The 22,990-nt window shown below is 39.2% G+C and overlaps 1 protein-coding gene across 1 annotated transcript; it reads right to left on the reverse strand.

The window, feature by feature from the left end:
* Positions 1-2,135: 2,135 nt before the first annotated feature.
* Positions 2,136-21,247, reverse strand: RBM44 (RNA binding motif protein 44). Its single transcript, XM_033112823.1, has 14 exons — positions 21,175-21,247; positions 16,947-18,559; positions 16,593-16,651; positions 14,254-14,430; positions 13,612-13,795; positions 13,499-13,521; positions 13,280-13,364; positions 11,498-11,612; positions 10,625-10,753; positions 8,297-8,376; positions 8,117-8,190; positions 6,975-7,263; positions 2,421-2,566; positions 2,136-2,283 (listed from the first exon to the last, which is right to left on the reverse strand). The coding sequence occupies exons 1-14, from the start codon at positions 21,245-21,247 to the stop codon at positions 2,160-2,162; spliced, it is 3,171 nt and encodes a 1,056-aa protein (XP_032968714.1). The 3' UTR covers positions 2,136-2,159.
* Positions 21,248-22,990: the final 1,743 nt, after the last annotated feature.

Below are 22,990 nucleotides of genomic sequence, written 5' to 3' on the forward strand. Positions count from 1 at the left end.
ACATGCTCTATTTTCTCCCTTTTGTTAAAAACTCCAGTTGCACAAATAATTAGACCTTCTCACTATATCTTTATGTCTCTTACCTTTTGTTTTCCTTTTATCTCTCTGCGTTTCATTCCATAGTTTTTTTCTGATCTACCTTTCTAATTCTCACTTCAACTATTTATCTAATATGGTGTAGAACCTACTGAGTTATTAAGTTATTCTATTTTTCATTAATGAAATTTCCATTTTTAAAATATTTTCAGTTCTATAGTGAAATTCTCAATCCTTTCTTTTGTCTCCTTGAACATAAGACATCTGAATCAGTTAGCTTTTGCTGTACAATATATCACCTTCAAAACTAAGTAGCTTAAAATGACGACCACCTTTTTGCCAGTGAGCAATGGGCTGGCCTCACTTGGGTGACTCCTGTCGTGTTGGCTGCGCTTAGTCACGCATCTATGGACAGATGCCAGGGTGGGTGGTTGATCTGCTGATCCATGCTACATTCTGTCACATGTTTAGGGACAGTTGGTTGTCAGCTGAAATGCCTTGGCTATCCTCCATCTAGTCTGCTGTCCTCTAGACTGCTATCTGGACTTCTTCATGTGGCTGCAGCAAATTTCCAAGAGAGAGCAAAGTAATCAAGGCCTCTTGGACTAAGCTTGGAAATGGCAGGACATGTCAAAGAAAAAGGCCACCCAGATTCAAGGGCGTGGGAAAACAGACTCTACTTCTTGATGGGGGGAGCTTCTAAGTCACATTGCAAGGTGCATGGATCCAGGGAGGCAACGATTATGGTCATTTTTGCAAACAATCGTTCATGTATACATACACACATACTTTTTAAAGTGTGTCCGATAACGTAAATAGCTGGAGTCCCTGTGGGTAGTTGCTATTATTTAGCGTTGATACTAGTTTTCATTTCTTTGGTCTTATTTCATTTCCGATTAGTTATTTTCGATTGTACACTCTTATTTACAAAAGAAATAGTAAGTGTAAAAGTGTTAGTAAAAATACTGAGGCCTAAAATGACATTCCTTTCTTTCAGAGACTTCTGACCTGCGTTTCCTGTAGGTGCACGGCAGCACTCGTAAATCCAGATCACCTCCATCCAACCCAGGAAGAACTTCTGAAGCTGAGCTACAGTCCCTCTGATGAACTACCTACTTCTGGTTTAAAGGAATTCCTCGAGTACAGCCTGTTGGGGGTCCCAACCCCACTGCTGAGAGAGTTCACTGAGGCCCACTGCCCCGCTTCAATGCTATCAGAAGGGTGCCTTCAACTCCTCGTGCCCCTCTGCAATTAATAGCAGGGGAAAGTGGGCCCAAACGATGGCCGGATTTCCCTCAGACTCATCTTCTCTGTATGCGGCCCAGTCAGTCATTATTATCTTGATAGCTTTCCAGTGCCTTCAAGCCAATGTCTTTACATTTATTCAGCTTTTCCAGCTGTTCTCCGTGGAAAGTCGGCTTTAATCACCCAGATAGCTGTGACTAGAAACAAGTCCCCATCCACTATTTTGTATAAAGGGATTCGGAGTTTGTGTATGGTAAGTTTAAAAGTATACACACGTATTCTTCAGTACACTTTTCTTCAGGAGGTGGGGCTTAATTCCTCTCCTGTTGAGTGTGCACGTCAGAGTGACTACATCTAATCCAACACGACATTGACAGGGGAGTGTGCCTCCTGAGGGCAACTTCCATCTTGCTCTCTCTCTGCTATCTCCTGCCCTGGGGAAGCCAGCTGCCATGGTGCAGCCCCATGGAAAGGCCCATGTGGTGAGTTCGAGGCTTCTCGCCAGCAGCCATGGGAATGATCCATCTTAGAAGCAGAGCCTCCAGTCTCAGTAGAGCCTCCTGATGACTAAAGCCCAGGCCAGCTTCTTTACTGCGACAGCATGAGTCCCAAAGCCAAAACCACCCCGCTAACCACCTCTGAATCCTGATCTGCAAACTAGGAGATAAATGCTGCTCAAGTCCCTTAGTTTGTGGGTAACCAGTTTTGCATTAATAATGAACTAATACAGTACGTCTATTTTTAAATTTTATAATACTATTTTTTTAAATTTTAAATTTAAAACTTTATTTGGAAAAAATGAAACCAATAGCTTAAATTTTAAACTACCAGTTAAATATAAGATATGATTGACTTACCTCCTATTGCTTCTTTTATTCCTAACTGGAAGCAGAGTTTTTCAAAACAGATGAAGTCATTTCCACAATAGTATTAATAGATAAGCCATTCAGAAAACCTTTATGATTTATTCTTACTTCCTGAAGAGCATCTATAATACGGTCTCTATGCAAAAGGAAAACATACATGAGCATTTGTCCTTTCCAAAGTTAACGTACTCCAAAGATGGCTACGTTAGTGAATTGAAGTATATTTCTACATAAACATTTTATAACCAGTTAAAATATAATTGTGGTCATTACCTGCTAACTTCTGGATGTAATTCTGCCAGTCTCTTAATGATCTTGGTAAAGCTACGAAGATTCAATGTATTTGGAGGTATGAATCGAACAGGTGTATCAGGTAATGATTTAGTAGATTCAATCTGTTTACAGTTCTTCTTGACACACTAAATAAGCATTGTAAAAGCCTTTTAAAAATCAGTACCTATTATGCAGAGACAATCCAACTTATTCAACTAAAATAAATTTTAAAATTATAATAGTAAAATTAAAATAGTAATTACAATATTAATTCAAATTGTAAAATAAAAAGTCCTAAGAAATTTATTTTGATTTGGGATTATTTATACCAAGTAGATTTACTTGTGCTGTGTTCAGGGCCATGTATTACAAAAATGGCAAAATGTTTTCTTATAGCAGTGATAAAGTACATGAGGCTACGTCTAAAGAAACTTTCTCAGCCGGTATTCCTCATCTGAGCCACAGGACACAAATGACGTTAACTATTTTCTCAATTTCCCCAAAGATAGGATGTAACCAGTTCCACTCCAGATAGACAGGAGAGAGGTTAATCCATTACAAACAATACATATCTTAGGCTCAGGGTATGAAGGCTTAATTCTGACAGAGAAAGCCTGGTCTACATGGTAGTTATAAATACCTCTCATTTACTAACTAGGTAATGAACACAAACTATATGCCCAAAACTGTACTACATGCTGGGGAGGTAAGGGGGGTGGAAACTAGTGATAGAAAACAGAATCCCCTCCACTTATGGATCTTATAATCCAATTGAAAAGACAAAATTATGATGATCAATTAATTACTATCAACCAGGCAAGTAGGTTATAAACTGTATGAAACCACTCATAAAAGCTCAATAAAGGAAAAGCTGAGGTTTTAAAGCCTGTTAAAAATCAGGATAAGATATACAAAACATTAGATCTGTCACATCAGAATATGATCGATTTCACTTATTTGCCATTGCTTTATCTCCTTCACTAGATTTGAGCTCTCTAAGAGCTCAGTTTTGTCTGTTTTGTTCCCTGCTGCTTTGCCAGTGCCCAGAATAGTGCACACAATTGGTATGTAATATTTGTTAAGTGAATGAAAGCCTGAGATATAACAGCTTAAGTGACAGTTAAAAGCACAGAGAGGATGAGATCTCCACGAAAGAGCCCAATCCCTGGTCCCAACAACGACAGCTACTATTTATTGAGTACATTCCATGCAGGCACAACTGTAAGAATTTTTCTGTGTTAACTCACTTAAACCTCACAACAGTTGTGAGGTCGGAACTACTGTCTCCATATTAAGACAAGGAAGCTCAGACCAAAGGTTACGAAGACCCTCCGCCATGTGACGAGTAGGTGGCAGAGCCACGTTGCAGTGTGTTCTTCTTTACCTATCACTATTCTGCCTCTAAATGAATAATCATAATGAATAAATGTTGAGAATCAGAGAAAAAGAAACGTGACAAGAAATTGCTGGTAAGGTAAAAGTACTTGAGAGAACAGTTTAAGGAAGCTGGTGATGGGAGCCTGTGCCCGCCCAGCCATGGTGCCCCATTTACACCACACAGCCTTCCCTCGGCCACTCCAGGGCCCACTGCCCCAGCTGACGGGAGCACGAGTGCTGGCACCTGAAGCGATGAGCTCCAGAGTCACGGGCTGGGCCAGGTAGGGTCCCAGTCTGCAGAATGAGGAACAGGAACACAGAGCAAACGAGTCCAATGACAGGAGCTTGAACTGAAAAAACACTGTGCAGTTAGAATTAAGCAAAAGAAAGCCAAATGGAGGAAGAGAAAGCCATGAGCACACACAGAATGCCAGTGTGCAAAGAGAGGCAGAAGAAGAGCGCACACCAGGGTGCAGAGGCAAGAAACCAAACCTGAGAGAGGAGCGGGGAGCCACAGCTCGCTAGTCTCCAGTTCAGGCCCCCGTGGAGGCCCCCCAAGTGCACTTTGTTTTCTTCTTTCCTACAGTGGATTGAGGTTGTGGACCAAGAAAACCGCACCCTAAACATGATGTTTCGCTGAGATGAAAGGAGAACAGTTTCAAGAGAGGATGATCAAGCATCAGATAGGCCAGATGGTCAAAAAGCAGGTAGATAAGGGAAAGATCAATAAAAAGGTCATTAGTGACAACAGAGAGCAGTTAAAATTTTAGAGACTAAAGTAAGATTATTAGGATGAAGAAGAGAAACAAAGACATCCAGACATTAGACATCAACTACTTGTTTGGGAAGCTGAGCAGTAAAAACAGGACAAATAGGGATGGTAGCTTCAGAAGAACGAAAAGTCAAGTGAAAACCTTGCCAGGATTAGGAAGAGTTATGCCTAAGTGTAAGTAGAGAGAGAGGTCTGCAAGTGGAAATGGAGTCACGGAAGGTACAGAAAAGGGATGGGGTAACTCCAAGCAGGAGTTATGGAACAGATGGGATAAAGGCTAGAAGAGATCCCTTTATCTTATTCAACAAATATCTATTCGTTCATCCATTTATTAAAAAGGGATTTGCTCTGATCTATAGACTCAAAATAATCCTGGTAAAAATCAAGTGGGATTTTTTTTGGTAGATATTGACAAGCTGATTTATAAAATTTATACAGAAAGAGAGAACAGAAAAGCCAAAAAATTTTGCAAAAGAAAAAAGCTGGAGGACTCATTCTACCAGATTTCAAGACTTACTATAAAGCTTTAATCATCAAGATAATGTAATATTGATGGAGAGAAACAAAGATTGATAGACGAGAACAGACTTACACAGATATGGTCAACGGATCTTTGACAAAGGTGTAAAGTTAATTCAATAGAGATAGGATAGTCTTTTTAACAATAATGCTGGAACAATTCCTGATGTAAAACAAAAACAAACACAAAGAAGAAGAAAAAAAAACCCACCTCAATTCATCCCCACACATTACATAAAAATTCACTCAAAATCTGTGACAATGAATTTCTTAGCTACAATTCTAAGAGCACAAGTTAAAAAAGAAAAAACTGGTAAATGGTACTTCATCAGAATTAAAAACTCCTCTGACAAAGATACCATTAAAATGAAAAGACAAAGAATAGGCTAGGAAATAGTATTTGTAACTCACAAATCCATCTGATCAAGAGTTTACATTCAGAATATAAAAAGCTCTCAAAACCTGGTAATAAGAAAATAACGCACTGAGCTCCTGGATGGCTCAGTTGGTTGGAGCGCGTCCTCTCAACCACAAGATTGCCGGTTCGACTCCCGCAAGGGATGGTGGGCTGCGCCCCCTGCAACTAGCAACGGCAACTGGACCTGGAGCTGAGCTGCACCCTCCACAACTAAGAGTGAAAGGATAACAACTTGACTTGAAAAAAAAAAAAAAGTCCTGGAAGAAAATAACGCAATAAAAATGGTCAAAGTATGGATAGGAACGAACTGCCGATACAACAACATGAATTGAGCTCAAGTGCAGTAGGTAAGTAAAAGAAGCCAGACTAATAAGGCTACATGCCAGTATTCCATTCATATGACATTCTGGAAAACCAAAATTCTAAGAACAGGAAACAGAGCAGAACACAAGAGTGTGTTTTAGAATGAGGGGCTGTTCTGTATCTTGATTGGCAGTTACCTGCCTGTATGCATTTTTGTAAACACACAGATACCAAAAAGAGTGAATTTCACTGCACGTCAATGTTTAAAAAACTGGTGGAATGCCTGTGGAGCCGTGAGAGAAAAGTTAACAAGGCAACTTAGTCACTTTCCCCGGGGTGTTTAAGACCTCAGTGAGGTAAAGATGAGGGCATGTGGGAACAGAGACCCAGAGAGCAGTTTCCAGGCTCGGCCTCACATGGAAAGGTGCTGGCTCAGGTAGTAGACGGTCATCACCTGTGACTAGTTGGCCAGCGGCTGTTACCGGTTAGCCATTAGCCACCGATATAACTGCCGTAGCCAAGCTAGCAAGGTGGTGGTGTAGTGGCGTGGCGTGGTGGAGTGTGGACTGCGCATTGCAGAGAGGAGGATTGCAATTAGCAAGTGAGGTTGGTTGGCAGAGACAAGTGGACGGCGGGTTGCGGATCTTGTGGCTCCTGCCTCCTGTGTCTCCAAACCAGCCGCCAGCAAGGATATAGTGGTATGACTCCCCTATCTATGGCTCCGTGGGTGTTCCTTTTTGGCCTTACCATGTCCTGAGTTATGTGGGGAGCGGGACTAAAGGCCGCCGCACGTGACAGGGCATATGTAATAAAATGACTACAGTTGACGGCTTTGACAATTACGAGATAAGGTTAGCTGTGATAAAAAGCATGTCCAAGAATAGACACAAAAAGACTGCGAGGTAAGGCACTGGCAGAGCACCTGGTTAAAGTGAAATGGAAATGTGTTTTCTGGAGCTGGGCCTGCAAAGATCTACATTTTCCTCCGGGAGCAGCTGGAGTTGTACCAACACGGATCAGGTGGATCCAAAGTTAAACACATTCAGATGAACGTTTTCGTTCCCACCGCCAGATTGCTGATTTGAGACTTATTTGTTCTCCAAAGCTAGTTATTGCAACACTGCATATACAAAAACCATTTAAGGGATCTACCAAGAAAACTAACCTTTTGGCCCAAATGGAAAAACTCACTGTCTTGCTCAGATCCCCGCTGCCTCGGCCGAGTTCTGGGCAATCTAGAAATGGAGGAAGCTGAGTTGATCTCTTTGCTGGTCCTTTTCTCCAAATTATTCAAACTAACTCTATGTCCACTTTTGGAGGAAAGTGGTGATGTATATTCTCCAGGAGTTTTAACAAGCTGCACATTTACTGATTTTCCATTTATTTCTATCCCATTCATTTCTTTCACAGCCATCTTTGCATCACTGTTTTTTTTAAAAGCAAGAGATGCATATCTAAAATATAAAAGCAGACAAACAGGATGTGATTTTAAGTGACTCCATTTAAGACAAAATGAAACACCTATTTTTAATAAATTTCAAACCCAACAACAAATAGGATCCTTTCTTATTGATAAAGATTTTAATATCTGAAATAAACAGCTATCATTTTTAGTGCTAAAACAGTAAAGGCATTTCCATTGAGCTATTGCCATTATTATCTGATACTTTTGCATGTTCTGGCAATGTCACAAAACAGAAAGTAGCAACAGACATATGACTATATGTAGGTGATATAGTTATCTACCTAAAATATATAAAAGCATCAACTAAGAATTACAATAAAAATAATAAAAATAAAAATTTCCAAGCACCTGCTACATGCCAGGCTTCATTCCTACTGTTTTACTCATTTAACCAATAAGGTTTCACAGCAATGCTATGAGGGTACAGGTATTATTAACCTTATGTTATGGATAGAACCTGAGGTACTGAAATGGTAAGTAATTTGCCCAGATTTATTCAGCAAGTTATTGATGGAGCTGGGAACTGAACCCAAGCCATCGGGCTGTAGAACCCCTTCTCTTAACCAATGTAACTACCGCCCTATGAAATAAAGGGCACAAAAATCAGTAACTCTCCTATAAATCATTAGTAACAAGCTAAAAAGTGTAATAAAGAAGGGTCTGATAAAGAACAGCACCAATTAACGGGTGCAGCTCTGTGTCGCTGTGTGTCCCTCTGCTAGACCAGGAAAGCCCAGTGGGAATGGCCTGAGGTATCACTACTTGGTGGATGTCTAGTGCAGAACCTTTGGCACACAGCAGACACCTAGGAAATGCACATTTATTGAATTTGGAAAACATACCTGTAATTACTAGAAGAATCATAAATGGAAATTTCAGAAACTTGGTATTTCTGGAAATGAGATCTTAAATCAGCCTAAAAGAGAAATAAAAGTTTGTGAAAGGTATGAAAAACCAAGCAATCAAAATACAAACACTTAATAGATCTGAAAACAAAGCTCAAAAAGTATAGTCTCGCATACCTCGGACACTGAAGGGCAGAGACTGCCGACATGTATCAAGTAACCTTTATCTCTTCCTAAGGGTTCAACACTCTCTTTCTCTGCTTGTAGAAAAACAATACACAACAGCAGATGACCATTATTGTATGAATATTTTTAAAAGAAAGTGTGAAAATTGTTAAATATTTTATTTTTCATTAGCAAATAGCAGCACTAGACTGAAGACCAAGAGCCTGGAATAGTTTTAAGATTGAAGATTTCTGGGCCTTAATCATATCATTTTAAAAATAAAGAGGTCAGACTGGTTGATATTAAGTCTCCTGTAGCTCAGAAATGGATCAATAACATCTAAACAGAGTAATCAATTACATCATAACTGAGAAAGTGTCTTCCATCTGTTTCTGGTTCCGAGAAGTGCTGGCTAAGATACTGGATGGGCACAGGATGCCCCCTCCCCCATTAATGCTGGCCAGGGCTCTCTTATGTACATTCCTTTGCTGGGGAAAATCACACCAACGAAACCTTTAAAAATCAGACAAATATCAACAGCTGGTAGCTGGTATATAGCTTTACAGTAATGGTAATGGCACATAAGAAAAGGGAGGGGGGGATAAATAATTTAGATAGCACTATTTCAGAAATCACAAATATTAGGATTATATATTTTTTCTTGTTTGAGAAAAAGACTGCATTTTCACAGTCTCTACTTTGAAGAGAACCTGGTCTGAAATAAAAAAGGATTCACTGAATTAACATTCTTTCACGTTACTATCAAAACCCATAACTGGCACAGAGAGGGGGTACACAATCCATATTTGTTAAATGAATTCTTAAAGTAGCTTTTATTTATATGTTTTACAATTTTTGTATAATAATGGGATATTTATAATTTTTTTACTCAATAACAATAACAATAATAAACAGAGTGCTTCCCATATTCCAGGCAATATGCCAAGCACTTTATATACATCATCTCTTGGAACGCTCAACACCACCCTGTGAGGTACAGCTGTCATCATTTCCATTTTCTAGGAGGTCACAAATCTAATAAGTGGCAGTGCTGGACTTCAGACAGAACCTTTAGGCAATGGTACCTAACCTGCTTCATTAACCTACTTCATCTAACTTGCTTATCTTTATCTCTTTGGTTTATAATGTGCAGAGACAATAGTGAAACTAATTATTTATCTTTATAATTTATATTTTTCCATTAGGGTGAGGAGGGCACAAAGAGCTACAGTATAAAAGGAAAGGCCAGCGAGAAGGAATCAGGAGACAGACATTCTCCTGTCCCCTCACCTTGCACCAGTTCAATACAGTACACCTCCTGAATACCCACGTGCGGAGCACTGTCCCTGGCCCTGGGGACAGGCAGTGAACAAAACACACCAAAATCCCTGACCACACTGAGCTACTTACTATGTGAGTGTGGGAAGGCAGTCGATATATCAAGTAAGCAAAATACACAGTAGGTGATAAGTGATAGGGAGAAAAATGCAAGGAAAAAGAAAGTAGTTACAATAGACTAGATGACATAACGCCATTTATTTTAAACTGTATATGTGTGTTAAATATATGCATAAAAATACATAAAAAAATGGTAAAGAATATTAATAGTGATTATTGCAGGTTAGAGAGACTTTAGGTAATTTTAATTTTTTTATACTTTTATATTTTACTTTAACGTATTAATAAGCATTATTTAAACAAGCAGGAAAATATATAAAACCATTGCTATTAAGTAAAATAAAAGAAAAATCCACTTAGGTATATACGAAAAACTAGGAAAGTAGCATATTATTAGAAACGACAGAAGGGCGATAATCACAGATACTAGAGGAAATTCCAACTGTAGTAAACAAAAAGATGAAGACATTCCGGAAACAGACTAAACCATTAGTGAGGGAAAGCAGTTTTCCTGCGCAACGCCAGTTTGACAGAGGCTCCTGGCTGCCCGATGGGAACTGGGAAGCACGCTGGGTTCAGCGTGTACCGCACAGCTGGCCGCGCCTGCCGAAGGCCTGGAGGAGACCGCGCTGCGTCCCGAGGGAGTACGCGCCTAGGGCAGCCGAGAGGGTGCTGCACCTCCGCCTGCTAACAAAACCCTGCAGCTAAGCTTTTAGCAGAGTTTTCTGAAAGAGAAATGAACATTTTAAACTGATTTACTCTTTAAAAAATTGACCTCCAAATGGCTAATTTTCTCATTTTTTATACTTATAAAGGAAAGCCATAAACAGGAATAAAATATTACAGCAGCTCAGTCTCCCAGAGTAACATAGAAGAAGACAGGAAGCACTATTGTACACAGAAGCTCCGTCAGGATTTCTTAGGAAATTGTTAAGAACCAACCTAGTGGAACCTTCGAATCCCCTCCACCTTGTCCTATTTGGTTTCCTTGTGTTCCTGAGAAGTCAGCTCCTGTCAGGTTCTCTTTAGCGTCAAACCAGTCTTCACTGATTTCTTGATAGTTTTTGCAGTCTGAGAAAGTGAACACAAGTAGCCATGGATTATGTATAATGCTCACCCCTCTGAGAAGTTATCGAAAAAGCTTCTCAGAATGAATCAGTATGATGACAATTACTAGTTTTATATATAAATGTAAAAACAGATACTAGGGAAACAAGAGACCTAAGTATAAAGACTCTGAGAAGTGATTTTATTCAGCAGTCCCTGAATAAAAAGTACCTTTCAGTCTGAATGATCTGCTTCCCAGTTTTCCTATAATTAACACTGATTCCTAGCCTTACTTATCTGACTTTTAAATTATCCTTTATCAAAGAAGAGACTTATCTGTCTACACAAACAGTGAATGTCTTTAAGAAGGAAATAAGCAATACCGCAGCTCTTTATTTCATTACAATTTGAATTAATGATCTTTTTGGAATGATCATAATAATCTCTTTTCATAAGAGGACAGAACAAAGAATACTACACGTAATTTACAGAGATGTAAATTGGACAGAAGGGAGAATTTTCAGGTTGGAAAACATGACCCAGAAGAATAAAAGTCTGTAATATTATTTGGCATTATCAGGTATATGAAGTAACCTTAAAGATGTCAAGTGCAGGTATAAAGAATACACTTAACGTTGATAACCAGAATGAAGCCATTCAGCCAACCAAGAATATTTATTCTGACTTTCTAAATGGGCACTGGCGATATTTTAAGCCTTATTGTTTGTTTTTTGGCGACAACACAAGACAATACATTTTGATACTGACCTTTATCATCAAGTTTCAGTTGACTAAAGTATACATCTACACCACCATTGTTTAAACCAGCTTCCTTGGGTGATGGGCCTTGGTTGGGGTGACTAGTGTCAGACGATAAAGACACCTGAGGGTTAAATTAATAAACACAACAAGGACTGACAGTTATGACGCTCTTAATATGTGGAGGGCAGGCTTCACTGGCACGAGCGCTCACCACAATGAAGGCTGTGAGAGTAAAATCACTGTCCACCCAAATTCACACGTGAGCAAATTGAATCTGTGTGACTTGTTGCTGTTTGTCACAGTTAATAAGAATTAGGGTTTGAACCCAGTCTGTATGCAGTGACTATATGCTTACACTACCATTATTTAGCCAAGTGTAGCATACACACAGTAGAAGTAATCCAGATGATTTTTGGAGATATACGTATAAGTACTTCTCATATTCACATTCAACAGTTATATACTTAATGTGTGTTAATGTATATTTTATATTTATAGGAAGTAATATTTCTTTCCCACATGGAATAATAAGTTACTCTTTACATGTTAAGTTTATTTGAAAAGAATTATTTAAAGAAATATATAAATAACATTATAGGTAATATATGGCTATGAAAAATTGTCAAGATGGTACACAAGTAATTAAAATTTAGAAATACTACACTGGCTTTCATGCAAAAGCTGTTAATTTAATGAGACAGGTATTAAAATGTAATCCCAACTTAAAATATTGTTTTATAGCTAACGCTTATAAAAATTATGTTATAGCTGCATCTTGTACTTTTAAAAATAATGTATTGTTCTCCCCGAAATAAGCAGCTTATCCCATTGCTGCCACTACAATGATGAAACACAATCACTCCACAACATTATGTCATTAAATGGGTAAGGTGTTTAAGCAAACTACGTAAGAAATTTGAGGACATAAAAATCTGGTTTTTAGATCTATTAATTCTTTGTGGATAACAGAATTTATTTTTTTTAAAGAGTAGAACAATGGAATAAATGAACTGCTAAGGAAATTTACTTTTAATCATTTATATTAATAGAAAGGAATATAAATCAATCAAGTATTTCACTTTTAGCTTTGGAATGCATCTTATTATATAAGACTACCCAAATAATATAGCCTCAGGGTTAAAACCAAAGTCAGAAAGTAGGAATAAACACCAGCTGTCCTTTCCCATTGCCTCCCTTGATAATGGAATATAACTTATGTTTCTGTATCACTTCACCATTTGCAGAGTACTTTTCCATAGACTGTTGTCTGACAAACACTTCCTTGGGGACTAAGAAAGATTAAGAAAAACCACGAAAGACATTATATTTTCGTCATTTCAATAAAGGAGGAATTAAAAGTTTGCCCTGTCTAAAATGAGTAAGATAATACTCTACCTCATGAGATGAATTTTCTAAGACACTAATTTTTCCCACACGGGATCGACATGATGTGGCCATAAGTCATGGTCAGCCAGAGACAGTCCAGGTTTGACAGTCCAGAGACACCATGTAACTGTTGTCATGGTGAATTATTAACAACACTACCATTCATCCTTAGGTCTCCTGGTTGGATGATAAACTGTATGGTCACCCTACTCAACATACACTATTGACATCTGTTGGATGAGGACATCGTATTCCTTCCCATCAGTTACACCCCACAGACAGTAGCACACAGTTAGCCAGTTGAGTGAAAAGAAGGATGTGAGATCTCCCACAAATTAAGAGTTTACTTTGTTTAAACCATAAAATCAAAGATTTACACTGATGAGCTACTTGAAATCTCACTTGAGAGAGTGTCTTTTTCAGGCTCGAAGAAACGTCAATATCACATGTACTTTGATTATCTAGTGCAGAATCTGCTCCTGAAAAGCTAAACAGATAAACATTTCATTAAAGGATTTATCAATGTTCTATCTAAGGACCAAAATGGAAAACATGAAGTTAACTAAATTAAGCAATTTTTAAGATCTAATGAATTCTAAATTAGACGAAATCATTACTTACACATGTGGTTCTTTTTTCATTATCTGGAAAGACAAAGGGAAGAAAAATCTTTCAGCTTAAAATGTTTTACCTAAATGAAGTAAAAATTTTGTTCCCAAAACATAAATACATACCCTGGAAGCAAAGGTAGAGAAGGCAGATAATAATTTTGATTCTACTGACAGTGGGGGCATCTCTTCCAGTGGTATGCCCTTGTTTATTTTTTCTTTCAAATTCATGTATCTAACTTTTAAGTCTCCCAAAGCAGATAGTAGTGCTGATCCTAATTCCTTCTGAGTAGAATTACTTGATAAATTCCTGTTCAAAAGTTAAGTTCACAAAACTGACTTAGGCCCAAGTCATCCATTTAACTCTAATATCATATATTTAGTTCTAACAATCAGATCTTTAAAATTCTTTTCTTTTAAATGTCTAGTAAAAGAAAATGAACCGCAGATTTGTTTTTCTAGGGGCAGTACCACCAACCCTCAATACATAAGCCAGAAAGAATGTAATGGAATGTCATGCGAAACCCTGCAACTGACTTCAGCTGTACTTGGACTTTACAAGAAACATCAGATCTATCTTTTTACTAGATTCATCATCCCAACATGCACTGTTGACTGTCCATGAAATTTAAATATATTACTTTTTAAAATCCAGTTACAATCTACCCTTCATTTTGCCCTTCAAAAATGAAAATTGAAGAAATTTTCTAGAATAAATTTAAAACTGATACATTTCTAGTAAGATACAGATTAACAATTAACAACCACCTATTTAATCCTTCCCGATTGTCCATCACAAGTTTGTAAATATAAATACAATGGCGACAACACATCTGAAACTGAACATTTAAAAGGTGCATCTCTGCCTTGATGGCTCTCTGCATTGTATTCTGACAGCACTCTGATGGCAAATTCTTCTCCATTTCTTTAGAAAGTTGAGGTTCCCTTTAAAATGAAAAATACGATTAGGTGAGATTCCAAATATTCTTCTGTGCTAATGACATGCCTCTAGAGACAGATTTTAAGTTTGTTACATTTCCCTGTCAAGTTTAAATCAATTTCCACCAAACATGGAAAGGCTGTAGGAACACATTACAGCTGCAGAAAACAAGGATGTCAAGAGTCAAAGCTAAACACAGAGAGTGCCAAAAAAAAAAAGTATACACATTTTAGGAAAAAAATATACAGTGGTACCTCGGTTTTCAAACACAATCCATTCTGGAAGACCGTTCGAGTTCTGTCTGAATTGTTTGCAAACAGCCGACAGCTAGGCCTCAGGATCTTGCACTCAGCAGAAGCTGTGTGACATGTTCGACTTCCAAGGTGTGTTGGAAAACCGAAGCATTTACTTCTGGGTTGAGGGTGTTTGTAAACCGAAATGTTCGTCAACAGAGACGTTCGAAACCGAGGTAATACTGTATTAAAATTACACTGATGGTAATCACTTTGGAGCACCTCTTGTAATTACAGAAGTCAAACGCGACTTTTATTCATCTTTTGTTTTTGGTATATATTGAGTATTACAATTTTAATAGTTTTTTCCTTTCTTAAAATGTATAAACATTTTTTTAGCACCCTCTGTATATTCTCCTAGAAGTCAAGGAAGTAATAATTCTCAAATTCATACCTTCTTTTACATAAAAGAATTCCAAAGTAAAGTACTGACTTTATCCAGAATTAACAGGTTTTCAAGCTAAACCAAGCTTTGGCCAACATTTTAAAAAAAGTTATAAGCATTCTAGATGGAAACTATTCTTAAATATGGTATCTTTTTAATAGAAAATAGACATATTTACATTTTTCTTAATAATTAAGGGGCATTATTATAAGCAAATATTTTGCTGTGTTATTATATCGAAAAGCCCCAAATCACTACATTTTTTGAAACAGTTCTTGCTACTAGTTGCCTCTTCTAGCTGTTCTCAATACTTCTGCCTTTGGAAACCAACTCTTCTATTTAATTTTATAGGATTGGATACTGAATTAAACTCATTAGAAGAATGAAGGAAAAAGTAAAGGACCTCAGAGGATGCAAACAAATTTGGCTTCTCATAGACTTCCCCTTTTCTCTCCCTCCCCCACCTCCTGGTTCTCCATTGTATTATGAATTATAAGGGCGTCTAATAAATGCAAAATAAATTATACAATAAATTAAAATCAAGATTAATGTATCCCAATGAAAGTAGCTATTTACTTCTTCATATATACGACATTTTGCAAAGGTGCTGTTTGTTAAAGTCTACAGGGGGATTAAGTAAAGAAAATTGAGTAATTAAATCAGCACGGATTTGGGTTGAATACAGATCCTATGACTTTCTAAAGGAATTACTGGAATCTCAGTGCAAAAGCTTTAACATTCTATATTATCCTAATATTTATTTGTTTGAAGGTATACAGTGAAGCAGATGCTCTCTCAAGGTCCCTTTAAGCTATGAAATGCGATTAAAAAAAATGGTCAACGTTTAAATTTTTATAAAATGATTCCAGTAAAAGACCAATTACCATTAATCCCCCTCAAAATACTCCCCCTCACTTCGAACACACTTATCCCATTGTTTTTGCCACTTTCTGACGCAGTTCTGTAAGTCCTCTTTCATGAGTGTCTTTACTTCATCCTCCATTGTGACAACGCTCTGTGTCACACATCGTTTCTGGTGCGGCAATTTCTGTCAAATAAAAAGATTACGGTGTATCCTCATCCACCTTACTTATCAGATTTGGCACCACACGACTTCTGGCTCTTCCCTCAAGTCAAAACGATTCAGGACATCGAGGCAGTCATGACAACAGCACAACTGAAGACATTCACAGAAGAGGACTTCCAGAACTGCTTCAGAAAGTGGCAAGAACGATGGGATGAGTGTGTTTGAAGTGAGGGGGAGTATTCTGAGGGGGATTAATGGCAACGTGTCTTTTAATGTCATAAATTTTTAATTTAAACATTCACCGTATTGTTTGATCACACTTTGTAGTATTATTCTATGGTTATTCTATGTATACTATTCTTCTATGTATACTATTCTATGGTATTATATGGTTAAGTGCCCTACAAAAAAATCAAATTACTATTTTGATTTTTCCCCCTTGTGCATATACATTTAACTTACATCTCAGGATGTTCCATTAAGTCTGCAATAGCAAATGTTTTTCTTAATTCCAGGGAATCCTGCAACATGATTTAAAGTCAGATTAGAAATACATGACAAACAACACATGTTCTATCTGGAGTTTCAAACTGGTAAAATGTAAAACCAAATTTCTAATTGACTTTGTGGCAATAGCTGCCACCAGAAGCGGATAGAGTTGGCTGCAATTTAGTCCCCTTTTCTCTCTATCCAGCATTTTGTCACAAAAGCCTCAGGAACCCCTGCTAAGATTTAATGGACCAAAACATTTACACGAGTATACACTGTCTCTTTATAAGTCAAATAAAATTCTATTATTAACCATCCAGGTTTTACCTTATTTAGGATATTTCCATTAGGTCTGACACTGTCGGCTGAGAGAGATTTTCCCGGGGATCCTTTTGTCACAGCCATCTGTGTATCTCCATTGTCTTGACCACATGACCAATCTGTACTGCAGGTCACACTTGTTTGTTTCTCACTGTGCCACTGACCAGGCCATTTTTTATTCATCATTGTTATCTCCGTGTTGCTTGATGTGGACACTACAGAAGCTCTTGCACTTGTCGCTCTGCTGGTTGTGAAACAAGCCCTAAAATCAGTGCTAACGTCCACTGTCTGAGTAACCGTGACTGGACCCTTTGCTGCCCCTGTCACTGATTCAAGGCATGCCCCTTCCATGTCATGAACACACTGTTTAGTTGCGGTACTGGCATTAGCAACTGTTAGGGAGCTCTCTTCTTTTACTGCCTGATTATCTTTGACGCCAACCCTTGGTAGAGCAAGAGAAAAAGCTAAGGCTGGGTTAGGAGTACTTTGCAGGCTTTTATAACGTGAAGAGCCACAAGCAGAAGTTACTGAATCATCAAAACCAGAGGTCCAGGAAGCTTGATAATCTTTATAGGGTTGTAGTGATGTCTCTAAAGCTTTGAACCGTGGTAATGTGCTAGGATTTTCAAGGTGTAACATTCTGTTCTCAACCTTTGCATTTCCACAAAAATCTTTAGTTTCAGTTACTTGAGAGTTCATTTTGCCAGTATAAATTTTAGTTTTTAATGCTTTCTGAGGGTTCGAGAAACTAGTCTTAGATTGATAATCCTGGTTTTCAGTAAGACTACTCAGTACAATTTCATCAGATGCTGTGTGGTACATTAAACTAGTCTCCTGTTCCTTATACTTTTCATGCTTTGGTTCACGATATTCTCTTAAGATAACAGAATTCTGAAATGTAGAGACAAGGGGTGAATCTTTTTGTCCATAAACATCAACTGAATCTAAAGAGATGCTAGAACTACTTTCCATGTCAACATCCAACTCAATATGATTAAGTTCTAAGTTGCTAGCACATTTAACTTCATAACCTGAATTTCTTAATCCAACAACTTCCAGATTAGGTATGTTTAATGTTTCTGTTCGGTCCAAAGACAAACGGTTACTTCGATATTCTGGTTCTTCCTCACTATAGTATTCCTGCTGTAAGTCTTCATCTCTATCATGCTTTCGCAGATCTTCAGCAGTTTCTTTAGAATCATCATCTGAAATGTTGAAGATTCTTTCCAAGCCAATAATCTTACTACCTTGATGTTCCAAGATATCCAAAAATACCTCCTCCCTTTTCTGCATTTCAGAATCAAATTCTGAATTTAAAAGAAAAAAACTTTGATTCTTTCGTTTTGAGTCTGAATAAGGTGTGAAGAATGTTTCATTCAAAGAATAGTCAGTGCTGCATTCAGACTCATCTGACTGACGGTGAAGACGCTCTGTGTTAGTGCCTGGACGTGTACTAAAAGATGGCGCCAGCAAATCTATTTTGTCAATACTGCTGATTTTTTTGTCATTAGTTCTTTGTTTTGGTGCCAAGAAATCCCAGTCATCAAGAAAAGTCAATCTGGCTTCATTACAATCATTGGAAGATAATAAATTTTCTTTCTTAGGATTAGAAGGCTCATCTGATTTAAAAAAAAAAAAAAGAATAAAATGTTAATAACAGCAATATTACAGAATCTAAACAGTAGAAAAGAACCTAGAGGTGATCTGGTCCAAGCTCCTCCCAATAGAGAAACAGTTTGTACATTACCCATGACAAGTATCCCTCATGGTGGCTGCTATGGACTGAACTGTGTCCCCCTCAAAATTCCTATGTCTAATGTGACAATCATTGGAGACGGGAACTCTGGGAGGTGATCAGGCCTACATGAGGTCATCAGGATGGGGCCCTCCAGAAGGCATAAGTGCCTCGAGATGGGACAAGTGTCAGAGAGCTTGCTCTCTCTCTCCACCATGTGAGGACACTGCAGGAGGCAGGCAGAGAGCCCTCGCGCGAACCTGACTGTGCCAGCACCGTGCTTCAGACTCCCAGCCTCAGGAATTGTGAGAAAATAAGTATCTGTGGTTTAAGCCCCGCAGCCTATGGTATTTGGTTACGGCAGCCGCAGCTAAGACAGTAGCCAAGATTCGTCTTGAACTCTTTCAGTGCAAGGAGTTTACTACTTATAAAGCAGCCCGTCCATTTGTAACATTTGAGTGCCTCGTTGCTCCAGCCTTCAGCATTGCAGGAACAAAGGAAAGGTGCTGCAGTCAAATACTCCTGGCTTTCGCAAGGGTCACAAATACGAAAAGCTCACGTAACTGCAATATAGATAAATGCACGTGTGAACAGAGGTGGCGATGAGTGGTAAGTGCTTAAGATGAAAGGAGAAGCAGATTTCAGAGGAAACTTTACATTTAAAACGTGTTTTGAAACAAAACACAGTTGTCTTAGGCCAACCAAACAGCACACAGTTAGCAGGGTGAAGGAGCATGGCATTTTCGGCATGTTCTTTGTAAGGCCCCTTATCGGGAGTGAAATGGCTCCAAGGAGTGACAGAGGCTGTGACCAGACAGGCGGTTCATGATGTGCTAAGGAGTCTGGCTCTCATTCTAAGGCTCCGGGGGAACACAGAAAGCTTCTTACAGGGCAGGCATGGGAATGGGCCTGAGTTTACACACCCTTGGCAACAGGAAGAAGGAAGGCGTGAAGGGGAGACTGAGGCAGCTTGACCGCGAGTGTAGACGTGGGACTGCAGACGTGGGACTGACGCTGCCATCAAAGTCCATAACTGACAAGACTGGGTGGTTAGTTGGGAATGATAGACAAGGGAGAGAGAGAGATTAGTGACTTTCCTTTTATTTTTTATTTTTTATTTTTTGCCTAAGAACACAAGCAGAAACACGTTTTATATCAAGATCCAGTACACACATACTGAATGTATGTGTATGTATAAGTGAAACAAGAATTTTACAAAACAGTAATTACTCCGATTATATCCAATATATTCTGGTAATTTCTAGTCTATTTTATTTGTTTTTAAAACAGCTGATCACAACCAGCTAAACTGATTTCATGTCTCACCAACTTGGCAATCACTCTAAGATAATACTAAGGCTTACAACTTGGTATTACAGCTGAATGGGAATATTTGGAGCTAGAGAATAGGGACTTTGTGAAAAAGAGTTGGTTTGGAAGATAAAGAGGGAAAGCAAGGGGGGAGAAGATACGAGTTCATTTACAGGCATGTGGAATTTGAGGTGAGCGAAAAGACAACCAGATTCAAACATCTAATATGCTGTTATAAATATGGGGCTGGAGCAAAGGAAAATAGTGCTGGCTGCAATCATAAACTCATGGGTTGACTGTGCTTTTCTTAGGGATTTGTACAGGTGTCTGTTATATATTCTGGGTACTAATTATTTGTTTTTCATATTTATAAGTGACTTTTTCGTAGTTTGCTTACTTTTTCACTTTTTTGTAATATCTTATCATACCATGTTTTTTTAGATTATTTAGTTAAATGGATCAGTCTTTTCTTCTCTCCCTTCTGGGTTTTGTCCCTCTGACCTTCCCTACCACATGATTATAAAGTATTCTTTTATAATTTATTCGAATTCTCTGTGTGTAACACTTAGCCTTGTCACACTATGTAGAATTAATGTTTCTCTCTAGCATAAGGAACCTAACTTAATTTTTTCCCCAAATGGATGGTCAATTGCGTTATGACCATTTGCTGAATAATCCATTACTTCCCTTCTGACTTGAAATAGCATTTTTATTGTATTCCAAAGTCCTCTTAATATTTAACCCACATATATTCATGAACACATAAAGTTTAGTCAGCTTGCTTTTTATTTCTTATTTTCTCTTCTACCATTACCCCAGAAAAAGAAATTTCGCAGTTGTGTGAAGACAAAACATACAACTTGGCTAGCAGACGTCAACCTGTCCACTTTCCACTTAAGGCAACTGTACCTGTCACAAGTTCCTGAAAGCCTGGCTGGACAGAAACCCTCTCTTCTGGTTCCCCTTCTCTCTAAATCTTCCATGTCCCTGAGAGCTCCTGCGTAGACTGCTCATATTCACCAAAAACCACCTGGGTGAGTTTGCCAAGGTAAAACATGCTGAATCTTATTACCACATGACTGGGAGGGAGGCTTAAAAAGTAGCAACACTGGAGGGGGAATTATCTAGCTCAGTTATATTTAGTACCTCTCTCCATACAGAATAAAGGCAACTGGCCTGTTCCCTCACCTTTTTGGCTGTTTCCTCCATTACTGTGGTGGCCTTTACCAGAAGCTGTCTCCACCACTGCAGTGGCCTGCATCTTTCAAGGATGTATAGTCTAGAATAGGTATAAATATTGAACTATTATGATACTTCGTATTATATTTGAAAAGTATTAGAAAAATATGAATTTGATAAAGTGGCAATGACAGTCAAAGATTCCAACCTAAGAGGGCTAATAAAATGGTAGAACATTTGAACAACTTTTTTGAAAGCATAAATTGACAACTACACAAAAGACTGTACTATTTAAACAAAAAATATATTCTTTTAAAAATTCCAAGGAACATTAAAGAAAACCCACAATGTATTAGACCACCAAAAAAGTCTTAATCCAAAAAGTAGAGTATTAAAGGTATAATGTAACGCTGTTTATATATGAAACCTGAATCAAAAATGTTTCCAAAACAAACTGTAGACGTACTAAAAACCAATGGCATGGTATATCCATGCAATGGCCATAACTTCCAGCAGTAAAAAGGAACAAACTACTGACACATGTAACCTTGTGGATTAATCTAAGAAACATTATGCTGAATGAAAAAGCCAGACAAGAGATCACATATTATATGACTCCATTTAAATGAATGTAAAGAATAGCAAATTTATAGATAGAAAATAGATTAGTGGCTGCCTGGGGTTAGGGGATAGGAAAAGGGGTCAATTGAAAATGGACATAAGGGATCTTACTGGAGGGATTAAAATGTTCTAAAATATTTGGTGTGATGGCTGCACCACTTGATAAAGTTACTAAATTCACTGAATTGTACATTTGAAATGAGTAAAATAGACATTAATAAAGGTGTTTAAAAAAGTTAATGACAATGGCTCTTTGAACTCAGCTGCCACAAGAGGAAGCCTAAGCTAGTTACTTGGGCTGGGCCTGGAGCTCTCCACAGCCTCCCCTGCAATCCGTTAGGGTCAGGCTGCTGGGCCAGCGAGGCCAGAGCAGCCCAGCCCAGGCGGTGGACAGAGGCCCCGGCTGGGACAGGGAGGCATCTGGGACTCAGTGTTTGCTGGTGGGCGGAGGGAAGCGGGCAGACCCACTCTACCCACTCAGACACCTTCCGGGGCCAGCCTAGAGGGCATCTCAGCAGAGCCTGCGGGAACGCCGCTGCTCCTGCCGGAGAAGGGTCTGCAGGCAGCACCGAAGCCCAGCACCACCCCTGGCCCGGCCGGGAGCTGGAGGACGTCTTGGCGAGGACAGCGATGACAGAGGCCTGTCTGTCAGGCCCCTCGCCCTGTCTCAGGAGCTCAGCCTGGCTGACCGGGGAGCAGAGCCAGGGCTGGGCGATGGGACCCGTGACCTGGCGAAGGAAGGAAGGCGCCATCGGGGACGGTGCACCCAGACCTGTGCTCACAACACAGGGGGCCGAGGGGGCGGAAGGGTCTGGGATCCACTGTCCTCCACTATGTGCCCAGAGCCGGGCCTGCGGCAGGCAGGCAGGCAGACGTGGGAGGAGTCAGAGGGACCCCTGGGGCCTGGGGGAGGTCCTCGGATCAGGCACACAGCCCCACCTCACCAGCAGGCACCCTGCTTGCTGTGTCCCACCAGCCAGAGGAACTGTCTTCCTTCGGGAGGTGGGAGGCCCTTGCGTCGGGGTTTGGCCTGAGTCGGCATTCCTGCTCCCTGGCCGGTTCTGAGGGTGATCCCCAGAGGGCCTGGGGATGCCCCCCTGTTGAGCTGGGGGGCTAGGGAGGGGGAACCCCATTTCCTTTCTCAGAGAGATCCCAGGGAAATGCGTCCGTCCGCAGAGGCCAAGAGCCCAGGAACCCCTCGTGG

The sequence above is a fragment of the Rhinolophus ferrumequinum genome, chromosome 8, assembly GCF_004115265.2.
Source record: "Rhinolophus ferrumequinum isolate MPI-CBG mRhiFer1 chromosome 8, mRhiFer1_v1.p, whole genome shotgun sequence".
NCBI lineage: Eukaryota > Metazoa > Chordata > Mammalia > Chiroptera > Rhinolophidae > Rhinolophus > Rhinolophus ferrumequinum.

Bases quoted from the DNA above. Each gene is read 5' to 3' on its own strand.
- RBM44 (XM_033112823.1), bottom strand. From the start codon at position 21,247: ATGCAGGCCACTGCAGTGGTGGAGACAGCTTCTGGTAAAGGCCACCAC. The intron at 18,560-21,174 runs GTGAGGGAACAG...TTTTTAAATCAG, and splicing joins TGGAGGAAACAGCCAAAAAG to ATGAGCCTTCTAATCCTAAG. The intron at 2,284-2,420 runs GTAATGACCACA...CCTTTTGCATAG, and splicing joins TTACATCCAGAAGTTAGCAG to AGACCGTATTATAGATGCTC.